The 24044-nt window shown below is 46.4% G+C and overlaps 4 protein-coding genes across 4 annotated transcripts; 2 read left to right on the forward strand and 2 right to left on the reverse strand.

Annotated features, from left to right (window-relative positions):
* Positions 1 to 293: 293 nt before the first annotated feature.
* LOC128716576 (uncharacterized) lies at positions 294 to 5666 on the reverse strand. Its single transcript, XM_053811351.1, has 3 exons — positions 4210 to 5666; positions 3944 to 4125; positions 294 to 352 (listed from the first exon to the last, which is right to left on the reverse strand). Exons 1-3 carry the CDS (start codon positions 5664 to 5666, stop codon positions 294 to 296), a joined length of 1698 nt encoding a protein of 565 aa, XP_053667326.1.
* A 478-nt stretch (positions 5667 to 6144) lies between these two features.
* On the reverse strand, positions 6145 to 8073 carry LOC128709623 (uncharacterized). Its single transcript, XM_053804631.1, has one exon. It carries the CDS (start codon positions 8071 to 8073, stop codon positions 6145 to 6147), a length of 1929 nt encoding a protein of 642 aa, XP_053660606.1.
* A 238-nt stretch (positions 8074 to 8311) lies between these two features.
* On the forward strand, positions 8312 to 10264 carry LOC128716737 (uncharacterized). The gene has a single exon (XM_053811371.1). The coding sequence runs from the start codon at positions 8312 to 8314 to the stop codon at positions 10262 to 10264; it is 1953 nt and encodes a 650-aa protein (XP_053667346.1).
* Positions 10265 to 13867: 3603 nt separating this feature from the next.
* LOC128708662 (uncharacterized) lies at positions 13868 to 14902 on the forward strand. Its single transcript, XM_053803644.1, has one exon. The coding sequence runs from the start codon at positions 13868 to 13870 to the stop codon at positions 14900 to 14902; it is 1035 nt and encodes a 344-aa protein (XP_053659619.1).
* The last annotated feature ends 9142 nt before the right edge of the window (positions 14903 to 24044 follow it).

Here is a 24044-nt window from a genome sequence, read left to right on the forward strand (position 1 = left end):
ACTAGCTTTGTTGCTTTGCAGCACTTTGTTGATAACACGTCAAACGCCGTCATCATGGAATAAATAAATAAATAAAAACCTTAACATAAAGTATTGCTTGTTTAAGGAGGAATATAATCGAAACCAAAAATTGACTTGATGAAGAGTTTTTGGATACTGCTCCACCAAAATTTACCATCAAAGGATGAGGCAGCTGCAACGAAAAGCCACGATCCCAAAACGAGCAGGAAAGGAACTCGCAGAGTGGCGAAGAGAAAATGTAGAAGAGATTTTTCCTGGTTCTGATGGAAGAGTTAGGCAGGCGATAGTGAGAACAGCTCACGGCAAACGGTTGAAGCGAACAGCAGTGAAACTAGCCAAGATAGATGCGGAAATTGATAGAGAGTAGGTTTATGATCGTATACTTTGTCTACTAAGGAATCCAAACCGCATGGATATTCCTGGAGGCGAATGTTGACACGACATATCAACAAATAAACAGCGATAAAATGACATTTGTACAGTTGGACAGTGTACAATCGATCAAGAATGATCGATTTCCGCTTGATCGAGTATCGATTGTATCGACACTGAAAAACACCGAGCGTCGAAGGCAGGGTTCGGCACGGGTAAGAAGTCAACGGTCAGCGTTTGGCGGTAGCAACAATTTCTTATGCAAATATGTGTACAAAGCAAATTGTTGCGTGGATTAGTAATTTACTATTGGTTATGTTATCGCCTATCGTGCAATAGGAAGCATCACTGCATCGGTTTGAACAGACAATCATGTTGCCTACCACCATACAACGGAAAGTACAACCCTTACTATTAGCACGCGTGCGTGCGTGCATACGATTTTAAGATTGAACCACAAAAAGTCATTAACTTGCGCCAAAAAGCAACAAACACCAACAAGTGCCGGTCATGCATTATGCACGGTCCCGTTTGCGTGACTGATGCACATTCAACGCCGGGAGATGTTAAAATAAATACACCTAATAAAGAGTAAATCCAAACACACACCCACACCGGCAGCGGGGATGAAAATACTACGATTTAAAAACATTTAAAAAAAACGAAAATACACAATGAACGGCCCAAATGGCGAAGGGCAAAAGGCAAACAAACGAAGAACAAAACCAAAAACATCGGTAATAATAACGATACATGGATGATTTACCACGTACCACACGTTACAACAAAAAAGAGCGGTGGTGGTTATAGTACGACATTAATAGTAACATAACGCCGTCATAAAACCGTACACCAATTCCAGGGTGCCGATTTACAGTAAATATTGATTAAATTTTCATCACAAATTCGTTTGTCCGGGCGCCATCCGGTCCCGCCTTGTACCTGGTTTGTAGGTGGACACCGTGGTGGGAGGGAGTCGTGGCGCAGCAAAACTTGATTACCCAACGCACGCGGACAATTGTCTCCAATGGAATCCCTTTTTGCTTCAGCCCCCCCCCCCCCCCCCCCCCCCCGCTCCACGCCTTTTTTCCCCCATCAAACTTCAACCTCATCAAGGACGAATTAATAGTGCCACAAAAGCCCGTACGGCCAACCCTGGGTGGAAAAACCCGGTGACAGATTGACTCTGTGTGTGTGAGTGTATACCCAACCGACCATCAAGTGTTGGGCCCATTACAGTTGACGGGAAAATTCCTGCACAAACCACCCCCCCAAAATTTCGAACCGCAAGAGCACAAAACACAACAAAAAAGGTTACGTCATTGGCCTTTCTCTGTTGCATCTGCTGCTAAATAGTGCATTTTATGTAGCTTGTGCTTCGGGTCGCCGGTTTGCTGTCCCGCCGTGTGGTCGATATACATCATGACAGATGCAATTTGCTTACCATCCCATATTGGGACATTAAAAAATCAAACGAAAAGTTTCATTTAAAGTTGTTAACATTGGAACCAGCAGGATCTCGCCAGGATGCCAAATACCGTACGCAGTTTGATGGGGAACAATTTCCACTTGACACTTCATAATCAGCCGAACAAGAACGCGACATATCATGTAGATGTAACAAACAGTGACCAGCCGCGCAAGAATTCTTGTGGTCAACATTCTTTTCCAATTAAGATGAGGCACGAGGCATGGCGCTTCTTCGTCCAGTGTAGGACGATCCAGACTCGAGCGGTGAGGAGCGCCCGAACCCAACTACCGGAAAAGCAAAATGCGTACCCGTAGTGCGCGATTGCACAATTGTCAAAATGTTGCACATTTTGGGAGGTGGGGAGAAGCGAACAAAAATAGGATTCACTGGTACCCGGCGCACTTCACCCGAACGCACCGTGTACAAAACTTGTTGAAACTGGCCTTGAGGTTACGTAATTAAAAAGTTTTTAATTAAACTTCATCACGTCCAACCCCATTCGATACGCGGGTGTATGTGTGTGTGTCGGGCGCGCAACGGAAGAAAATGGTGCAAAAGACCGGCACAACTCCGAACCAGATGCCGCTAGTGGTGAATAATAGGCGGTTGGAAAATAAGGGGAACAATGTCACTCAAAGCCTACCGAGTCAGTGCATCCTGATATCGTGTAACATGTGTTTGCATCTGTAGGTTGGCCGTAATAGAAAACAACCAAAACGGGCACTATTTTAATGGTAACATCAGATGGGTCAGTTTAAAGCACATTATCCCCCCAAATATACATGATTATCATTATTAAGTTCGTTTCTCTATTAGAAGAATAACCATGATGCCACAAGATATCCAGCTCTTCCAGCATTACATGCCGAATGATTTATCAGCAACAAACCAATAGTTGTATAAAGTTTAAGTGAATATTATGCAAATTGCATTGCACGAAACATGCAAATTATACACTTATCCCAAATTGTCCCAAATTATCCCAATACAAGATTTTTAACAGTTGATCATCAACCAAAACTTGATACAAAGGTAATATTTAAAAATTGTAGATATGCAGAAATGAGAAAATGTATCTCCAAATCGATTGATATACACGATGATAAAGGAAACGATTGGAAATTCTAACTCCAAAAATTCGACATCTGGAGAGAAATTAGTGTAACTCCAAATAGTTGGATGTAATGTACAATGATAATATAATTATTTACATTACAATACTCTTTACATAACGATACATTAATTAAAAGAGAGCTCACATTAAAAGGCTAATTCAAAACCACATGCGTCAGTCGGTGAGTGAAAGTACTCCACATGTCATCGCGACCCAACCGACCAGGGCTGTGGAAACGCTAACAAGTACCATATCACCGTTCATCATCGCATTGGCTTATTCACTAGCACTTGAACCGTAAGCACTCATACTAAAGTTTACTGATTTATATAAATTTATATCAGCAGATACCGGCAAAGGTAAAACATTCCATAGAGGAAAAAACAATAACTGTAAGGCAATGCTGATGGTTGCTTCAAAGACAGCGAGAGCTGATGGTTACATTGCGAAACGACGCAGACACATCAACGTCGACCAACGTCGGTAACACGACTGACTCGGTGACGGTAGCTCCCGTTAATCGTCGACAAACCTACCGATACCTATCGTTTTTTTTTATAGCAACATTTCCCCCACACAAATTGCTTTTATAGCGCGCAATCGCACTGTACGTGAAAGGGGATATACGACAAAACCGTACCGTGTACCGGGAAATCATCTTCACACAGCACTCCTACACCGTCTGCAGAATGGTAAGCAGTGTAACGATGCGATCCGGTGTGATAGGAGCTCGAACAGTAGCAAACCGATAGCAACCAGCAGTAAGCCACACAATGTTTCAAAACATCCTTCCAGATGATCGATGGTGAGCGGTATCGGTGCATGGTGAAATGTGTCTTGTCGTTGAAATGCATCAGAATGCACGTACCGATCCAATCGGTAACTAACGTACCCAGATGTAAGCAGGCTATCTAGCTCACGATCAAATTGGTTGGTAAGGCAAGATTTTTTCGGGTAGTACATACCGATTGGCAGCCGTACCAGTACCACTTTCGCCACGTACACGGGTTCATCCCGTGCGTGGAAGCGATTGTAGTACGCAACACGCTCGATGTCGGTGAAGAGGGCGGTGTCCGGTGCCTGCTGCGTGGACAAACGTGCTAAATGTTGCTGAATCGATGCATCCCCATCCGTTAACCAGGTAATGCTAAAACGAGGTGAGAAAGTGGTATAAGTAAAATAATTCTACATTTTTTGTTAGTAGATGAGAATATGTTTCGCTACTACGTACCGTGGCAGTATCCTGGGCATCTGCTGAAGGTAGAGGGACGATCCGTACAGTGAGTAGAAGCGATAGTTATGATCCACCAGTGCATCAACCGTTTGCACTGGGCTGAAATGTTTGTGTTCCTGCAAATATTCAAACAGTGAGCCTTGGTAAGAAGTCCGCACTACTAAGCAGTGGTACATCCAGAGTATCAACAGTGTGCGGGCAAAGTTGCGCACGGGCAGCTGCTGTACTGCACCACCGAACAATATGCTGAGCAGGTTGAGAATTGGTGTGGTAACGCCGCGCCCATACACAAACTCGCGTACATACGGTACCCGGCACAACTCGATCAGACAAATGACGCAAAGTGCGGCCAACAGATACAGTGACACCCACACCCAGGTGGAACGGGCGAACGGACGAAACAGCTTCTCGAACGGTGTGTACTCACGGCCGGTCTGTACGGCAAAACCCATCCGCACGGTGTAATAGCTTCTGCTGCACTTCATCACAAGGTTACGATCGCCCCGAATCGCAAAACGGCCAAGCGTTAGATTGACCCTTCCGGCAAGTACCAACCGTACGCATCCCGACGCATCAGCTTCCGTCCCGTTGGCGGCCGGTGTACGTCCCCAAAGCTCACCCGCTTCCGGTTCGATCAAGTGCACGGTAAAGTTGAGCTTCACGCTGAGCGCCCGCAACAGATCACCCTCGAAACCACCGTACCGCAGCTGACGATTCCTCCTGGACAGCAGCATATACGGCGGCAAATGGAACGTACCGACCGTAATCACACACCGGTGAAGGTTGGAGAGTTTGTTCGGAAACAGCTCGATCCGTTGGTCCAACCGGCCACCCTTACGAAACCGGTGCACCAGATGCGGCACGTTCTGTTCGCAACCTTCCGGCGTGTAAGGGTAGTAAGTGTACATCAGCACACCCTGCCAGTGGCTGTAGTCCTGCAGGTCGGCGGTAACAATATTCACATTAATCACATTTAGCGTCCACAGCAGGGTGAACATAGGGTCGAGTGTTTCCCGCCGGGCGGTATCCAGCATCGTCAGCACGATCAGATAATACCCGGAAAAATCGTTCTGCGCTGGATCAAGTGAGCGGAACAGCTGATTGAACGCATCGTACCCGTCAATAAACGCGAGATTAAAGATGCGTGGACGTCGGGATGGGCGATGATACGATACCGATCGGTGCTCGTACGCAATGCTGTGCGATGTCCGCTGCATCACCTCGTCCATAATGTCCGATTGCAGGTCGTATGTCTGCCGGCTAACGGTGGACAGCCGCATCAGCAGCGTGGATGAATGGTTCTGCACATAGTACCGGTGCAGCGCATCCACAATTACCTCCGAAAAATGGTTCCCAACCGTTTCACGCACCAGCAAACGTTTTATTCCACCATCCGAAGTGTCACCTAACACTGGTGACAACAGCGCAACTAGCACAAACAATAACAATGCCATATCTACCCGAGTTTTACTCACACAGGATATAAACATCGACCGATTGGGTGTAGCGTTTATATATGTGAACGCCACCAATAGGAAAAACGAAGCTAGACACACTACTCATGCTTTTTAAATAGAAAATAATATAGCTGAGGTGATGATTTAAATAGTACAGAGTGATGAACCAAAACTCAAACCAAGAATCAAGAAAGGTACACATAAGGATTAGCCAATATCGATGGAAAAAATGATTTAAAACTCACATTTCCAAGAAATTTTCAAACAATCTAATCTATTTTCGAGACCGTTCGGAAAGTGCATCGCGAGTAACCCTGCATTTGGAAAATGACAAGGTACATGACGTTGGTAAATTTTAATCATAGGTCGCATCCGTTGCTGTAATCATCTTCAGGTGAACGTATTTATTTGAAGCTAATGTCTACAATACACGTCTCCCATGGGTCTGCTTCCTCAGAGTTCCTGCAACACCTGTCTAATCCATACAAAACTCCAACACGCGCCGCAACAGTGGTGAACGCAATGATGCTAGCTCGAACAGGAACACCACCGTTGCCAGTAGATGGCTAGCGACCAGCAGTTGATAAGCCCCTTCCATGTGCTCGAGAGTAAGCTTGTGCGGTTCCCCAGTGTTCTGCGGCGCTCGACGGTTCGATTCAAAGTCATAATCACCGTAGTTGCGCACCCAATAGCCCATCAGGCCGCTCTCCACGATGCGTCTCACCTCCCGGTCGAACAGCTGCGTGAGGAACGATTTCTTCGGATAGTATATCGTGAGCGGAAAGAGTGTAATCGATTCGCGTGTCACCTGTACGAGTTCGGCAGCACCTTGCAGTCGGTACAGCTTGTTGTTGTACGCGACCATATCCTGCGGGCAGACGACGACCCGATCATGATAGCGGCTAGCCATCCCAGCTACCAGCGCACCCAGTGTGTCCTGCCCGGCTGGTACGAAGCGTACGCGCGGTTTAATCTCCGGCCGATCGACGAAGAAACGCATCGCAATGTTTACCATGTGATAGTGAAGCGTCGACCGATGTATCTCGTCGAGTGTGGCGAGTGGTGGATAGGTGGCGCTACGCTGCAGATACAGATAGAGCGAACCCTGGTACACCGTGCGCAACCAGAACGTGAAAAGAAGCCAAAGGCAAAGCAGCAAACGGGCAAAGTTACGTCTCGGTACGACTACCACCACACCGCCCCACAGCAGGTATAGTGCCGTCAACAATGGCATACGTCCCGATGACCCATACACAAACCCACGCCACGCACGGGCACTCCGGCCACAACTGAGCAACCCAACGACGGTCGCGACAACACCCAACGTTACACCCAAAGCTGCCCAAACATCGGTCCCGAAGGGGCGGAACAGCTTCTCGAACGCACTGTACGGACGACCCTGCGGTACGGCAAACAGGATGCGGGACGTATAGTGAGCAATACCCGCTTTCAGGTAGAACGACCTCGTTACGTCCAACGCCATGCAGGCAATCACCAAATCGACCAGCTCATCCTGCACCAGCTGCATCGTGCCGGTACTGTTACCGGGTGGCCCTATTACACCCCACTGCACCTGATGCGGTGACTCGGTCACGTTCACGCGAAACTGCAAACGGTGGGCAAGCAGACGGAGCAGATCACCTTCGAACCCACCGAGCTCCAAATAGCCGTCTACTTTACGCTGGAAAATGGTGTACGGTTTCGCTTCGAACGAACCAACCTGCAGCGTGCAGTTATGGAGAGTGGTTAATCTTCGCCGAGGGTATAGGTTATGATGCCAGTTCTGGACGCTACCGTTCCTAAAGACCATCACCAGCTTCACCATCGGGTGGGCACAATGGTTCGGTGTGTACGGTTCGTAGCTGTACACCCGGACGGTTCCGTTTGACGTCGCTAGCAATACGTTCACGTGCACGATGTGGCGCAGCCAGAGAAGCTTGAATAGCCGACGCAACTCGATGTTCTGCTGAGAGGTGAGCGTGGTCAGCACAAGCAGATAGCGCCCGGAGTAGTCATTCACAGTGGTGCTGAAACTTCCCAACAGTCGATCAAACGCACCGATGTCCTGTCCCAGCAGAATGGCATTTGTCCGCTGTACCGCTGTTCCTGGTCCGGGATATTCTCCAAAGTTCGCAAAAGCCACCGTGCAGTGTCCACTTGTGTAGCGGAGCACCATATTCAATACATCCCACTGTACCCGTTGATGAACCGCATCATTTGCTGCCAGATAGAACTGTACCGGTTGGTAGGGATGCCTAAAGTAACTCATCAGTACGCTGGATATCAATTCCGGAAGCAGCATCATCGGTTGGTTTACGTTGACTTGGTCACCTTCAAGTGCAGCTCCAGTCACGCACAGCAGCAACATCGTCGTCAGTAGTGAGGTTACCAGTAGCAGTGCCATCGCTTTAAAAACTGAAGATATCTTGTCTAAAAGGCGCTGTTTGCACCTATTCTCCAACAGCGCATGTTTACGAGGGGACATTACAACTCATCGTCAACAACTCATTAGCCATTGTTCGTCTATTGTACAGCCGTTTCAAAACAAATCTCCCCTTAATGAGCGACTCCATCCATTGTGTTCCACGGCTCCTTATAAAGGCTGCAGTAAGCGGCATTGATGGTGCAAATGTATTCCGGCAATGGTGTCCCGATTCGCGTACTTTGTTACAGCGCTGGTGGTTGGAACCTGGTGGTGTTGCAACGGACTTCCTTCGCCGCCGGTGACTACCCGTACTAACATGGCCGATATTGTGGGTATTATACTGCACACGCACTTTCGAACACCGTTTGCTACGACGCTCGTGACGGTGCGAAGCGCCACCCAGGAAGGACAGTGGAGGTTGCTGGATCTACTCGAACGGTTACTGGTCCGACACGGTCAAGGTCAGCTGGTGGTGCAGCTGGAAGCGATTGGAACCGGCACCCATCGGCAACCACCCTGGTCGCGTACTGTGCTGCTGGCGGAGAGTTATGATGCGCTGCGTACCGTCTTCCCGGAAGTGACGTTGGATCGGTTCGATTTCTCCGGCTGCTATCTGATCGTGCTGGAAGACGCACCAGTAACGCTCGGTACCGTCGATCGCATCTTTCACGAGCTCTGGATGCGGCAGATCGTGAACGTGGTCGTCGCGCTGCAACCTACCGACGATCGAACCGGCCCGGTACAGCTCTGGACGTATTATCCCTTTTCGCCCGGTTTGTGCCGCATCCCGAAACCCCAACTGCTGTTCACCTGGCCAAACGATACCGTCCTGTACGGTGTGAACTTCTACCCACCGAAGAATGTCCAGTTCCACGGCTGTCCGTTGCGGGTTGGTAGCTTCGAGACGCGCCCATTTACGGTCCTTTCGGTGAGTTACGGGACGGCGGCAGGGACCGGGCCCACACTATCCGGGTTCGAGGGCGATCTGCTGCAAAGCCTGGCCCGACAGTTAAACTTCGAGGTGAATGTGCGTGTGCCACCGCGCGACCAACAGTGGGGTGATGCAGCGTTCGAGAACAGCACCGGCATGATGCGGATGATCTATACCGAGGAGGTGGATTTCGGACTTTCCTGTCTCGGGGTGTCGTACGAGCGTACTGCCATGCTGAAGGCGGGCAAAATACACTTCACCACCGAGCTAGTGGTGGTGGTACCACACGGTATACCCTACACCGCCTTCGAGAAGCTGTTTCAACCCTTCCAGGTTATGACCTGGCTCACGTTCGGGCTCTGCACCGTTACAGCGTTCGTCGTGGTTGCCGCGTTGCGGCTACTGCCCGATGATGGTACCCGAGCGACCGTCCGACGCTACATCACCGGCAAACGACCACTTCGTTCACCCATCCTGAATATTGTGCGCGTGCTGCTAGCTGTACCGCTACCTATCACCCCGTTCGGTACCTTCCCACGCACGCTCCTATTCCAATGGATGCTCGTTTCGCTGCTGATGAACCTGCTCTACCAGGGTTCGATGTTCCAGTATCTTCAGCGTGCCTCAACGCACCCGCCAATGATGACGCTGGCCGAGATCGATCGTTCAGGCGCACTGTACCACATCAGCAAGTCGGGACGCCGCTATTTCGAACCGTTTCCCCAACGGCTGCACCGGTTACGCTACTTTCCCAACGTCCCGGACAGCATTGCTGCCCGGCTGCGCTGGATGGGTTCCCATCCGGAAGATCCGAACGTTGCGATGTGTACGCGAGATCACGTCGCTTACTATAACGCGCAGCACAGCCGAACTGGTAGACAGCTGCTTATTGCGCGCGAAATGATGGCCCTGTACACGGTTACCATACTCTACCCGAAACGGTCCATGCTCACCGACAGCTTCAACGAACACGTCGAACGGATCGATTCATCCGGTTTGCTCAAGTACTGGTCTGGCCGCTACGGTGACTATCATTTTCTCGGCTCGCGACGACCCGACCGTCGTACCGAACCGACCCCGATCAATCTTAGGCAAATCACCGGTGCAGTACAACTCCTGCTCGGAATGCTATTCGCCTCAACCGTAGTATTTCTCGCCGAGCTTGGTTGGGCACGGCACACACACACAAGCACCATTCCCGAACCAATCATTAAACCACTCAAAGAGTATATTAACTAAGACGCAGCGTGCATGTATTATATAGAACGTATAAAATCTTCCCTAAACAACAAAATTAAGACATGTAATATAGTTATACTCCTAGCACTTACCGGAAAAAGATGCTCGCTTGCATCTTTTCACCACCATGAAAAAACCGTCCTAGATGTGCACCACACCACAATTTTTTATCGATCTCTACAACACCACATAAACACAGATATAATACACTAATTTTTAACGTAAAAATCACTTTCTACTCACTGCAATATCTAATTCAATCTCCAAGGCACGTGGAAAGGGCGTCAGTTCGTACTCAGCCACAGATTCAAAATGGAGTCGATCTGTCAAAATTCTGCTCAATCACTGGTTACTTGCACACTTGTCATTGCTTGCACACTGGTCGAGCCTGCATGAAATTTCTGGAAAAATAAAATTAAATAAAGTATTTTTTTTATTTTATTTTTTTTTCGTTGCGAAAATGTATCAAATATTTACGAAATACATGTTACATTAAAAAATGTTCAATACAAATAAAAAATAATACAAAAACTTGTTAAAAAAAATAATTTCTTTGAATAAATATAAAAAAAATTAAAATAAATCTAAGAACTAAGAAAAACTAGAATATTATTTTAAAATCCTAAAAAGCTTCATTCATCTGCGAAATATGAATCAATTATATGCATATTTATTAACTTGCTACCGTTCTGTCCCATTATGAGATAACAACTTGTATGATGGTGTGTGTTTCATGCACCATCCACATTGGAGGTAAATTTTGCAAGAGTAAACCAAACTCAAGCCAAATTCAAGATGAAAATTTAAAACAAGCAATAAAACAAAAGAGACCCAACAACAGATCCTCCATTTTAGGCCTACGTGGCCAGCAAGTCTTTTGCTCTAGAAGAAACCGGTTTGTTGCGCTGACTTTACTTTTTAGTTTTTTACTCACCTCAGTCTGAATAATCCTGACGAACAGCCTCTTTGGTGGTATTTGTTTCGATCATGTTCATAGCAGCATACCCTCCTAGAAAGCCAACTCTCTTACTGGAGACACGATTCTGTACGGCTGTAACCAAGTTGAAGATTAAAATTTCAAAGAAGAAATAAAACAAAAAAAGCTCCAACAACAGATCCTCTGTTTAACCTACGTCGCTACCGGGATCCATTGCACTGGAAGGAACCGGTTTGCTGCGCTTAGCAGCTTACTTCTTAGTTTTTGCTTACCTCAGTCTGGATAATCCTGACAAACAACCTCTTTGGTGGTATTTGTTTCGATCATGTTCATAGCAGCATACCCTCCTAGAAAGCCAACTCTCTTACTGGAGACACGATTCTGTACGGCTGTAACCAAGTTGAAGATTAAAATTTCAAAGAAGAAATAAAACAAAAAAAGCTCCAACAACAGATCCTCTGTTTAACCTACGTCGCTACCGGGATCCATTGCACTGGAAGGAACCGGTTTGCTGCGCTTAGCAGCTTACTTCTTAGTTTTTGCTTACCTCAGTCTGGATAATCCTGATAAACAACCTCTTTGGTGGTATTTGTTTCGATCATGTTCATAGCAGCATACCCTCCGTAGAAAGCCAACTCTCGTACTGGAGATGCAATTCTGTACGGCTGTAACCAAATTCAAGGTGAAAATTTAAAAGAAGCAATAAAACAAAAGAGACCCAACAACAGATCCTCCATTTTAGGCCTACGTGGCCAGCAAGTCTTTTGCTCTAGAAGAAACCGGTTTGTTGCGCTGACTTTACTTCTTAGTTTTTTGCTTACCTCAGTCTGGATAATCCTGACAAACAACCTCTTTGGTGGTATTTGTTTCGACCATGTTCATGCGGCAGACCCTTCCTAGAAAAACAACTCTCTTACTGGAGACACGATTCTGTACCCAAGTTGAAGATGGAAATTTAAAAGAAGAAATAAAACAAAAAAAAAGCTCCAACAACAGATCCTCTGTTTAACCTACGTCGCTACCGGGATCCATTGCATTCGAGATTCACATAACTCTCGAAATGACTCTATGTGGAACGCGTAGTATTGCAGCAGCAACAAAGTTTAATGGTATGTGTTTCATACCTTTGCATAACCTTGAATTGCCCGCGAACCTTTTTGAACTACCGTCGCAACGCTGCTCACAATCGCATCGATCAAAAGATTATAAAAAAAAAATAAATAAATAAAATCAAAAATCAAAAACGGAGAAGATGTAGGCCTCCGAATATTTTATGGTGTGGTCAACCATAAATCTGCAGGAAGGTTTACCTCGAAACCTTTCTTTCGTTGATCATAACAAAGTTTATAAGTTTTTTTTAATCCCATCAGAAACGGCCTGCACAAATAATTCGAGACAAAACAGGGTGGTCAGCAACATCATTCGACGATTGCTCAATAGTTCTGCCCAAGTTCTGCCATCTTCTGTTCAATACAATAATATGCTAAACGATTCAATACAATAATATCAATGTACTGCTCGAAAACAATGTAATACACGCGTTAGTGATGCCAGTCTCTTCCCTAGTTACTACACAGTTTTAAGCCTAAGTGGCTCTATTACCTCTTATTTACAATAGGACTGGCAGCTAATGGCCATCTGCCCTCAGAGATATAAAATTCAATAGTAGTCTATAGCACTGCGAGACTAGTTAGCGTGCTGCCGTTAATGATTAATTGATGAGGAAGAATACATTTAAGCCTCATCGCGTGCTAAAAGAGCATGGGTTGATAATAAGCTCCCACAACCCATCTCTACCCAAGCTCTACATGATGTCACGTGACATTAATTGGTGAAGAATCTCTGCCAATGGCACACACGTGCACCAGCTAGCTCCGGTTCCGTGACAGGACCATCGACGATGCGTAGGCAAATTCTGCCAAATCCAACAGGGACGCTTAAAAACGGAACAAAGGCGTCCGGATCGTTCATTGCTATTCTCGCCATCGAGTGGGGTGTGTCATCTCCATTTCCTCGACGACATCAGCTGCGTCCGGTGTGACCCGCTTCGTCGTGCGCTACGTCGTCCGCCTCAGGACAGTTACGGTTTAATTAAATCCGTTGCCCCAAAGGTCGGCAGAGATAGTGAAACAGAAAGTGCAAGACACAAACTTGCATCGATTAGCGGCGGGAAAATTGCAACACCATCAACGAACTTTGAACGCCGACGATCTGAACAAGAGCGAACTGTGCGTCAAGCGTACCACCGTCATACACAGTGGTAACGAAAAGGCAATTGAAATAGTAGGCAAATAGAAATATAAATAGTGGTAATAGGCAAATGAATAATGTAATGAAATTGTAGTGGAACAGTGCCGGTTTTCTGTTTTCACAAGAACACCATTCCGTCCGTGATTGTCATTTCATTCGTCAGACAGTATTTTATCGTCGGCGTACAGTGTGTTGTAAATGTTAAGAATATACAAACGTTAGGTTTGACACATGTAGATGGCGTTCAATAATTGATATAAACGTAAATAATTTGTAATCAGTTGCACTTCGGAAGTAAACAAGATCGAATATCGTAGTAAACACTCCACTGTGTTTCTGAACTCGAAGTGATCGTTCTACTCCGCCGTGTCTTTTAACAGTAAATGATCATCGGATTCCTATCTACGAACCGTACAATGCGTTTGCCACGGACGTGCACCTCCGTCCTGTTCCAATCGGTGCTGCTGCTGCTGGTGTTCCAATGCCCACCGGGGATATTGGCTGTCACATCCAGCAGTAAGCTACTCGTACGCGCAACGGTCGAAGCAATTCACCAACACTACACTACGATCACCAGTAAGCAGCTGTACCTGCGCTGGGAGGGTGCATCGGAATTGATCGATGAATTGCTAAAACGAGTCTCCACTCATCTGACGGTTCTAGTTGAATCGAACCCGAAGCAACCGGTAGATCAGCTGCCAACCGTTCCCGAACTACACCAACAGATGCGTGTATTGAACCTGCTGATAGTAGCCGATTACCAAGGTTTCAGGCGTGTTGTGGACGGGTTTAGTGATGAGGTATACGACTTTTCAGGCCTCTACACGGTGGTGGTAGCAAAGCGAAGCGAACGCGATCTCGAGATTGCCGGGGCAATTCTTCGCACACTTTGGACGCTATACATCGTGAATGCGGTCGTGTTGATAGAACCGACGGATCACACCGCCACCAACGGGGTGCGGCTCTACACGTACTTCCCGTACGGTGAGGGTTACTGTGAACGTGCCCTGCCGGTCATATGGAATGTGTATGAGCCGAGCATTGGGTTTATCCACCGTGACCGCGTCCTGTTTCCACGCAAATTGAGCAACTTCTACAACTGCCCGCTAGTGGTAGCAACATTCCCGGTGTTTCCCTTCATCATCCCGGCCCCGGATGGTGGTAACAATGAGCTGGGGGGTATTGAAGGTTTGTTGCTACGCACTCTAATGCAGCGTTTAAATTTTCAACTGCAGGTCATTATCGTTGAACCGCCCGACTGGGGAACGGCTGGCCCACGAGATCAATCAACTGGTGCTTCAGCTTACGTAAGTCGACACAAAAAAACGAGCGAAAGTACACACTTCAACTTGCTGATATGCAATGTTATCCATGTTACCCTCCAAATTCTAGATTCGACATCTTCGAGCGAACCTAACCATCGGTTATTGGGCGACTACATTGCACCGTAACCGGTATATGGCAAACAGCTTTAGCTATTACACCTCCCAGCTGGTGCTAGCCATTGCACCCGGCGTACCATACAGCTCCCTGGAACTGCTGTTTTGCCCATTCGCCAGCCCCATCTGGTCACTGCTGCTCGTCTCGCTAACAATCGGACTGATCGTGATCGGTTTACTGCACCGCAAGGGTACTGTGGCAGTCCAACGTCTAGTGCTCGGACGTACACCCGCCAGCGCATGGCCCGGCATGGTGAACGTCCTGCTCGGGGGTGGCCTAGCACGAGCACCGACACGCAACTTTGCGCGTACACTGTTGCTGTGCTGGCTCGCTGGCACATTAGTACTGCGCAGCGCCTACACCGGCTCAATGTTTCGGTTTCTGCAGGCGGGACGTAATCGTACGGTGCCGGATGATATACCGGCGCTAATAGAGGCAGGGTACAAGCTGTATATGTACCGCAACTACAGCTTCGTTTTTGACGCCTACCCAACCATTAAAGAACGAATGCGGCTAGTGACGGCGCAACAGTTCCGCGTAAGGATCATGGAACAATTGCAGGCGGCAGGTGCTCCGTTGAGCGTGCTACTACCGTTCGAAACCGTCACCTATCTCAATCGGAACATTACGCGAGAAGGACAACTGCTGCGCATCAGTCGAAAGCGGGTGTACGTGTCCAAGCTAGCCATCTACACGCAGCGAACATCACCACTGCTAGGGCCACTCAACAAACTGCTGGAGATCTTCGTCTCCTCCGGATTGCTTAATCGTTGGGCTGGCGAATACCATCAGTTACAGTTTCTAGCCGACCCGTACAAGTACCGTGGCCGTCAACAAATCATGCTCACCGATATGGTAGGACCGTTTGTTATTCTGCTCATTGGATTGAGCCTGGGCTCAGTTGCGTTTGTCGCAGAGTTGCTGATTGATGCAAACGATAATAAATGAATATAACCTCATGGTGAGCTAGTGGCGGTGGCTATGGACGAACGTGCGGCATGAGGTTTGCCCAGGATAATGAATGTACCCACCAACCGATAACGACAGCGCACAATGTTATGACATCGAAGAAATTACAGTGTGTCAGTTTGACCGCAGCTGTCATTAGACCGCGGTCACAGCGAGTACGAAGAACACTCAATTTACCAGCACAACGAGTAGTGGAAAATAAACTCATCTTTTCGAGCTAACACTTTGGGCCTGTGCTCAAAATCGAAGGTTACGCTCAAATTAAAGCACCAAAGAGGTGGTCAAAGTTTTGTATCGTACCCGACACCCAGGAAGGGAAAATAAACTAGAATTCCAAGTGGAAACCTCCAACACCCACTGAGTTGGAGCTGTAGGTGCCGTAAATGGGTAGTTTACGGTTCGTCAATCCTGGTGACATTTGTCGGTCACCAGCCTGCTTCTTTGGTTAGGCTTTACTAACTGAAACGGGCGAGCCCCAGCGTTCAAACCGACATCCAGTGGCGCCGCGAGGAGGCAGAAGATCAGGATTTTCACCACCATATCCTCCACAGCTATTCTTTGGTTCTTCTTATTCGTCATGCTTTTCATTACACCGTTGGAGGGAAACGACATGTTGCGGTACAGTCGTGTCGGATCTTATTGTCGCGGGACGTGTACTTCAATGTGCAGGTATCATTACACGTTACCATGTGGTAGCGATATCTTGACTATCATTACCGTCTGGCAAATGTCACCCAAACTGTCCTGTAATATACTGTTTCTGTTCGTCGTTTTGTTGATACACTTAACGAACGCTTGCAGTGATTCGCTGATGTCTGGTAATTATTTGAAACGCATTCCGATATCCTTAGCGCTGGCGACCCACTGCACTACCAGCGAGATCGAGCGAGGACAAGTTCACCGTTCGTTGGTGTACCGTTCCCTCGTCCACCTTGGGAATCACCGATCAGATGGGTGCGGCTACTCTCTGCGTTGACAACGGCCAGATGATGCAATCGCTTGCGATTTTCTAGTGCTAGCAGTACCAATAGTAGCATAAGTGGGACCATTCCTTGTTGATGCAACAGATTCCCAGGCGCGACACCTGTCAACATCTTGCGCAGTTTATGTGGTCCTCGTTTGGTTAGTACAATTAAATCCAGTTGCTTGAGTACCCGAGTAAGAGATATCAATATCGAATAGTCGCAACTCCTCTAGTCAATCTATCTGGCGGTAAGTTTTCTTCCATCCCAGCAACAGTATTTATGCCAGCTAATCCGGTGCTGTTCGAGTGCCGTTACCTGCTTGATGAAGCGACCGTTATGTTCGACCTACGTTAAGATGAGGGGATGCGTTCTTTTTCCACAGTGTCAAAGTTATACTTCCAATCATTTATTGGTGTGTTCGACAATAAAGCCACAAAGTTTGGAGCCAAAGTTTGCAGCGATACTGAGGAACACACTCCGTATTTATTTTCTTGGTAGGGATTGACTGATACCAAGGTTGAAAAACTCACCCTCACCTTAAAAAGGATCGAACATAACGGTCGCTTCATCAAGCAGGTAACGGCACTCGAACAGCACCGATTTAGCTAGCATAAATACTGTTGCTGGGATTGAAGAAAACTTACCGCCAGATAGATTGACTAGAGGAGTTGCGACTATTCGATATTGATATCTCTTACTCGGGTGCGCAAGCAACTGGATTTAAATGTACTAACAAAAGAGGATCACATAAACTGCGCAAGATGTTGACAGGTGTCGCGCCTGGGAATCTCCTGCATCAACAAGGAATGGTCTCACTAATGCTACTGTTGGTACTGTTAGCACTAGACAATTGCAAGCGATTGCATCATCTAGCCGATACCAACGCAAAACAGCAGTCTCAGCCGTCTGATAGATGATTCCCGCGGTGGACGAGGAAACAATACACCAACGAAGCGCTTAGAAGCTATCCATGCTCAATTTGGCCGGTAGTGAAGGGGGACCACCAGTCATGAAGACATCAGAATACACTATAGATAAGGACATTACCGAATCACTACAAGCGTTCGATAACTGTAGCAACTACACGAAGAACAGGTTAAAGCACACACCCGAAATCGGTCTATTGAGAAGCACGACGAAGATGAAGAACGAATAGCCGGAGGAGATCGAGCAACTAAAGGTTGCTGATCGAGATTTTTTTTTTTTTTGTTTTTGTTTACCGAGGAGAGAACCTTCATAGGGACCCACCTTCCAGAAGGGAAGACCTGTCGAGCAGGAAGCACCATACTCTGGGTACTGTCCGATTTGCCCAAGCACCTACGGACTAAACTCTCCCCGTGCCTCAGAACCTACTACCGGGTCACCCGCACGGGTATCACATTTCGGCAGTAGGCCTTCCGGGTACGTCTGAAGACCCACCCACGGCCCGCGCTGTGAACACTTGGTTAGAGTGTCAGGCGTTGTGTCCTCACGACACTACACCGACAGTTGGTCGGGCTAAAGAGACCTTCGCAACAGTCGGTGTTCATTAAGAAAAAAAAAACGACGATTGGAAAGAAAGCTAATGTCCGCTGTTTCCAAATTTGAAACATTCATTTCCAATACAATCGAAGTCATTAAAGTTTCAGGATGAAAAAGTTGTGTTCCTCGTTCAAAATGTATGGGACACTCCGGTTCATAGAAATGGCTGTGTAAATATAGTCATTGACATTACGGTTAATACGATCAACTCGTAAAATTGTTCGTTCCGGCATTTTGCACATGTGCACCTTGGGGTTTTTTAATCCACGTCTTCCCAAGGGTTCAAAATCCTCAACCACCTTGCACGAAGCTTTGTAGTACTTCTGGGAATAATTCAAAACGATGAAGGGAATGGAGGGGGGGGGGGGGGACACGTCCTAAAGCAATAGTAAACTTCATTTGGCTATTCGAGATACAGTCATTACCCGCGTTACGCGTATAACGCGTTCTGGGGAAAACCGCATAACACGAATTTTCTTAAAAATACCGTTCATATGTATTAAAGGATCAAATGTATATTTCAATGATGCGAAGCACATTCAGCATTGATATTTCTACGTTTATCTCGACAGCAAAGGTGAAATTTAATAAAAATAATTGTTTATTATTAATAAAGTGTAACAAATTTTTAGATTTTTTTGTAGAAAGCAAATTAAAAATTTATTTTTGCATACAAAATTCTGTGAAAAGTCTAATTTATAAAATCCGCGAAAGTCCAGTATCGCTTATTACTGGTACTGACTGTATATTCGCCCATGTGAGCGAAAAGGAGACGAGACTCTATCGTTTGTGCGGCCAGCGAACCAAGTTTTGAAATTTCGGTCTCATTTTTGTTTTGCTTTCTTTATTTTCCCACTATGTCATGTTTACTTATTTGTAATATGAAAACGGGAAGAATAGAATTTGAACAAAATCGCCGTGTAGTTGCATCCTAACAGAATCCAAAACATAATCAAAACCGAACACTGTTTGGCAATTTAAAGCAAACCTAATTTATTTACCTATAATAAACAAATTGTTTATGTGTTTTTCTATAATAAACAAATTGTTTTTACACCCACACGCAATAATACATCAATACTGGTCAATAGAACAATGGTGAACAAACATACTGTCATTAATAAAGTTCAAGAACATTACCCAGCATATTTACGTTATTTTAAAGATGAAAATTTCGAGCAAATAAAAACTTCGTGCTTGTTGGTTTGTTTGTTTTCTTTTTTGGTGACGGTCAATGTGAAACTTGTGAAGCAGTTTGTTCACATACAACTCGTGAAATTCTCTGTAAACGTTTGGACCTGCGCATTGGTGTTATTCAAAAGATTCCAACCCAAGGGACTATTGAATTTGTAGGACACGCAATACGGGGGGTTTTTGCTTTTTTTTTACTGCTCCTGGACTAATTTTATGTTTTCTTTATTATTCTTTTATTATTTCTTTATGATTTATTTAAGTTTGACCTGTTAGCCGAGTACACCCGGGATATGGTGACCTTTAACTGTTTTTGGAAAAGCAAATGTCTTCGAAGCCGAACTACACACACAGATTCATAAGTCCCCAGATTATGGCACAGTCTGCGTCTGCTGTCAATGTTGTTGTTTATTGTTTTTATAGAGACTTTGAGCTGAGCAGCTTCATTCGCCTCTTCAATCTGCTCTCAATCGCTCGCTGTCTCCATACAAACAGCGTCAGGCACCGATCTAAACAATGTTACAGTTGTTATATTAAGTTTAAAGAGTAAAGGGTACCAAACATGGACTAATTTTGGGCTACAACATAGAATGCGTCATAAAGCAACAACAAACGCATCGTCAAAGCCAATCCAACGGATGATATCAAGCCGTCTGTTGCGGTCTGTCCAGACACGATGATTGGATAGTCTGAGAACCGACGATTATAGCAACGCCTTCTGTTAAACTGTGTGAATATAGTTAGGCTAAAAAAACGAAAGTGAATTGTGCTTTAGATTAAGCTACCTTTGGTTATACGGCCTGGCCGTTCCGTTTTATTAAAAAAAAAAAAACTGTATGTTCTTTCTGCTGCTCTATGCGTACATAAATCCCATTTCAGGATCATTTTTATTTCTTTTTTTAGGAGAATTGAAACCAAACCTTCGATTACCCGGGTACTGATGAACCGGTGGCACGGATTATCCGTGAATAAAACAAAAATAAAATGAAAAGAATACTGCAGAAGCATTTCATCTTTTGTTGGTGGTAAAGTTGATAAAAGGTGATTGTTAGTTTAAAAAAAATTGCGCAATATAAACCTTTCTTTAAGGCTGTTTCGTGTGCTTAACTACCTTTAATAGCATACGATAACACTGCGCGTTGAAAAATTAAAATACATTTTATTGGGCGTTGACATTACAGCACAACAACGCCATGCAAGCGCATGGTAATAGTACTCTACTTAACCGTCAGTATTGAACCAGCCTCAGCACTTGCCCGATACACCCAGCTCTCACTTGCTCTGCCCACCAACAATCAAACCTTTTCAAAGCGAAAAAGCCTCGTGTGCTCGTGGGGGACGTGGCGAGCAGCGTACACGTATGCTACTGCACTACACACAACTGTCAACATTGTGTGTACAAGAATGTGAACAATGTGCACGTGAAACGTTTTATTGCTTCATAAACCTTGAATCTATCTATGCAATAAACACCTTGAATGAAACTGTCTTTATTGGGTCGTCATCAAACGAGTTTTCTCATTGAAATTCTGTTGCATTTAGAGTGATATTACACGACAAGCTTTGGCATTATAGAACTTTCTCAGTGTATTTAAAAACTCAATTACATAAAAAAACAGTAAAGTAAGGGTGCAGCAAACCAGGGATCTTTTTAAATTTTATCAATAAGATGACCTTCATTAAACCTGCCTTCCGGAAGGAAGAATCAAGCTCTGGGATCCTACAACATTGCATTACCACCGAGGAACTAAACCCTTCACAACGTTCAACCTCACATTGCCGGAGTAACGGTGTAATAAACCATTTTCGAACAGTTCATCTCGGTGTCGCACTACCTGGTTGAGGCGTATGGCGTAATAAAAAAAGTCACAAATATGCGAACGTTATTAAAACAAGAATGAGATTCTCATCATGCTGATTCACGGGTACCCTATGTATAGATCGATCCGAGTATCTACCAACAAGAGGCCTTACCATCAAAAGCACGGGCATTTGTTTAATTTTATGGCCCAAATAGATGACGTGGAGCACTTAATAACCCTACCCATTTCCAATACATGATTGGCAAACAACAAAAAAGGTAACAAAAGTTATGATTTCCGATTAAACAACCAAAAGAAAAAAGAAACCGGAATTTTGCTCATCACCTATTGCACCGAAAACACTCACCCGAAAGTGACGGCTTTAAATTTATGGTTCTCTTTGTCTTCCATTGCCGCCGCAGCTGGAACATGTCCGTGACGATCAGTGTGATGAGGATTCAGCGACAACCCGCCGCTCCACCCGTTTTTTTGGTGATCCAATCGTTTACAAGCGTGGTCATGAAGGTTTCGGAATTGCCATCGCAATAAATATGCAGAACAACTTCCATAACATGCTGCTTACCCACAATCAATAAATATTACATGATGGGAGTACACGCTGTGTCATGGCATCATCAACCGTGCTCCTCACTCATCAAGATGAATGAATAATAAAACCATCGTTGATGCTACCGATTAAAAAAAGGAGAAAGATCGTTGTAAAATGAAGGACATGCATGTTCACAACACACAGAAGCGTGTCCGTCGTGACCTACGAGCCTGTACGGAGCTTAACACCCGATGGCAGTGGACCAGAGCAGGTTAGTGTTGATACTACTGGCAACGCTATTGTCATGCAGGTATGGTCAGGTCGACGGCGATCAACAATCCACCGACTGGTGGGTTTCGTGCATCGGTGAGATAGTGCAGCAGAATGCCGCCAAAGTGAAGCATCAGCTGAACGTCTACACGCTCAGTAAAAGTGCGACCGGATATCAGTTTGGAGGTGATGTGTTGGATCGCTTGCTACCATCATTGATGGCGTACAACAGTAACAGCAGCGCTACTGGTGCAGTACCCATATTCACCTTCAATTTGTCACCGTACGAACGTACCGTTGACTACAATCAGCGAAACCTTGTGCTGATTCTAATGGACAGCGTTCAACAATTTTACAAACATTTGCCATTGCTGGTAGCTAAAAATGTGGAGCAGCGTGGTTACTTCCTGCTGCTAATAATACCGCACGTAGATACAGCGGAGACGCCAGAAAGCATCAAGAACGCACAAGCGATTGCAGCCTTGTTTCGCCGGCTGTGGGAAATACGTCTACACAACGTGGTGTTAGCGATCGGGCGCGATGCGTCCCGGATCGATTTGCACGTGTATGATCCGTACGGGCCGGGTGGTTGCTGTGGATGTAGCCGACCGAAGCTGCAGACCCAGTGCCGGGCGGGTAAATTAATGAGCGACGCGAATGCGCTTTACGATCGGTTCGAGCGCAATCTCTACGGCTGTCAGTTGAGAATAGCGTGCTTCGAGCGGGCACCGTTTATGACGTTCGTCGATGGAAAACAGACCCCCGGTTCGGTTACAACCACCCAACGGTTGGCCGGCATTGAAGGGAATTTGGTCGATCTGCTCGCAACGCATCTTAACTTTAGCGTAACGATCGTACAACCCACGGACGGACGCATGTGGGGTCGGATCTATCCGAACGGATCGGCAAACGGTGCGCTAGGGTTGCTGCTGAACGGTGCCGTACATTTCACCGTCGGTGGTTATTTCCCCTACCCGAAGCTACTGTCCACAACGACCCAATCCGACAACTACTACATCACCGATCTGGTTCTGGCCGTGCCGGAAACACTAGCGACAACAAGCCCGCTCGAGCAGCTGCTCAAACCGTTCCATCTCACCATCTGGCTGCTGTTGGCGTTCGAACTTGTCGTTGGGTTCGCCGCATTACGACCCGGCACCATTACACTCAGCTTCTGGCGCACATTTATTGGCGAATCATTGCCTAGCTCGGCAGAACCGCGCCGTACGATTGTACGCTTCGTGGTGCTGCTTTGGATTGTCCATTCCACGCTACTGCGCGAATGTTACAAAGGGTCGCTGGTTGGTTTTCTAACACAAGCGACACCACTGAACGACATACACAGTCTGGCGGTCCTTATAGAAGGGGACTATCGGTTCGCGATGACGGAAACCATCTACCATCAGGTGTTTGACAAGTCACAGCACCGTTTGGAAGACGGGCGCGTACGGCTAATCAAATCCGCCGACGGTCCCGCACTGCTCGAGCGCACGATCCATACCGGTGAGCGCATTGCGTTTGCCTACACGCGCGAAGAAATCATCAAGTTTAACGAACGTGACCGGGCGGCATTAAACTATCGCACCTCGGACGAAACGCTGCTAACGTTTCATTTCGCGATGTACTTTAAGCGGGCGAGCCCGATTGCCGGCGTATTCGATTGGTACATCCGGCGTGTACAGGCGACCGGCTTTATTGCCCGTTGGCACCGGGAGAATGTTGATCTGCGGTTCGTGCGCCCAACGCTGGCCGTTAGCGGACAGGCAGAGGTACTCGAGGTGCGCCATCTACTCGGCAGCTACCTGCTGCTAATTGTCGGTCTGTTGCTAGCCACGGTTGCGTTTACCCTTGAATTACTGTACAGCCGATTGAACCGTCCATCGGC

This window comes from Anopheles marshallii, chromosome X (genome assembly GCF_943734725.1).
Source record: "Anopheles marshallii chromosome X, idAnoMarsDA_429_01, whole genome shotgun sequence".
Classification (NCBI taxonomy): domain Eukaryota; kingdom Metazoa; phylum Arthropoda; class Insecta; order Diptera; family Culicidae; genus Anopheles; species Anopheles marshallii.

Bases quoted from the DNA above. Each gene is read 5' to 3' on its own strand.
- LOC128708662 (XM_053803644.1), top strand. From the start codon at position 13,868: ATGCGTTTGCCACGGACGTGCACCTCCGTCCTGTTCCAATCGGTGCTG.
- LOC128709623 (XM_053804631.1), bottom strand. From the start codon at position 8,073: ATGGCACTGCTACTGGTAACCTCACTACTGACGACGATGTTGCTGCTG.
- LOC128716576 (XM_053811351.1), bottom strand. From the start codon at position 5,666: ATGGCATTGTTATTGTTTGTGCTAGTTGCGCTGTTGTCACCAGTGTTA. The intron at 4,126-4,209 runs GTACGTAGTAGC...ACCTCGTTTTAG, and splicing joins ATGCCCAGGATACTGCCACG to CATTACCTGGTTAACGGATG. The intron at 353-3,943 runs GTATGTACTACC...TATCTTGGCTAG, and splicing joins ACTGGTACGGCTGCCAATCG to TTTCACTGCTGTTCGCTTCA.
- LOC128716737 (XM_053811371.1), top strand. From the start codon at position 8,312: ATGGTGTCCCGATTCGCGTACTTTGTTACAGCGCTGGTGGTTGGAACC.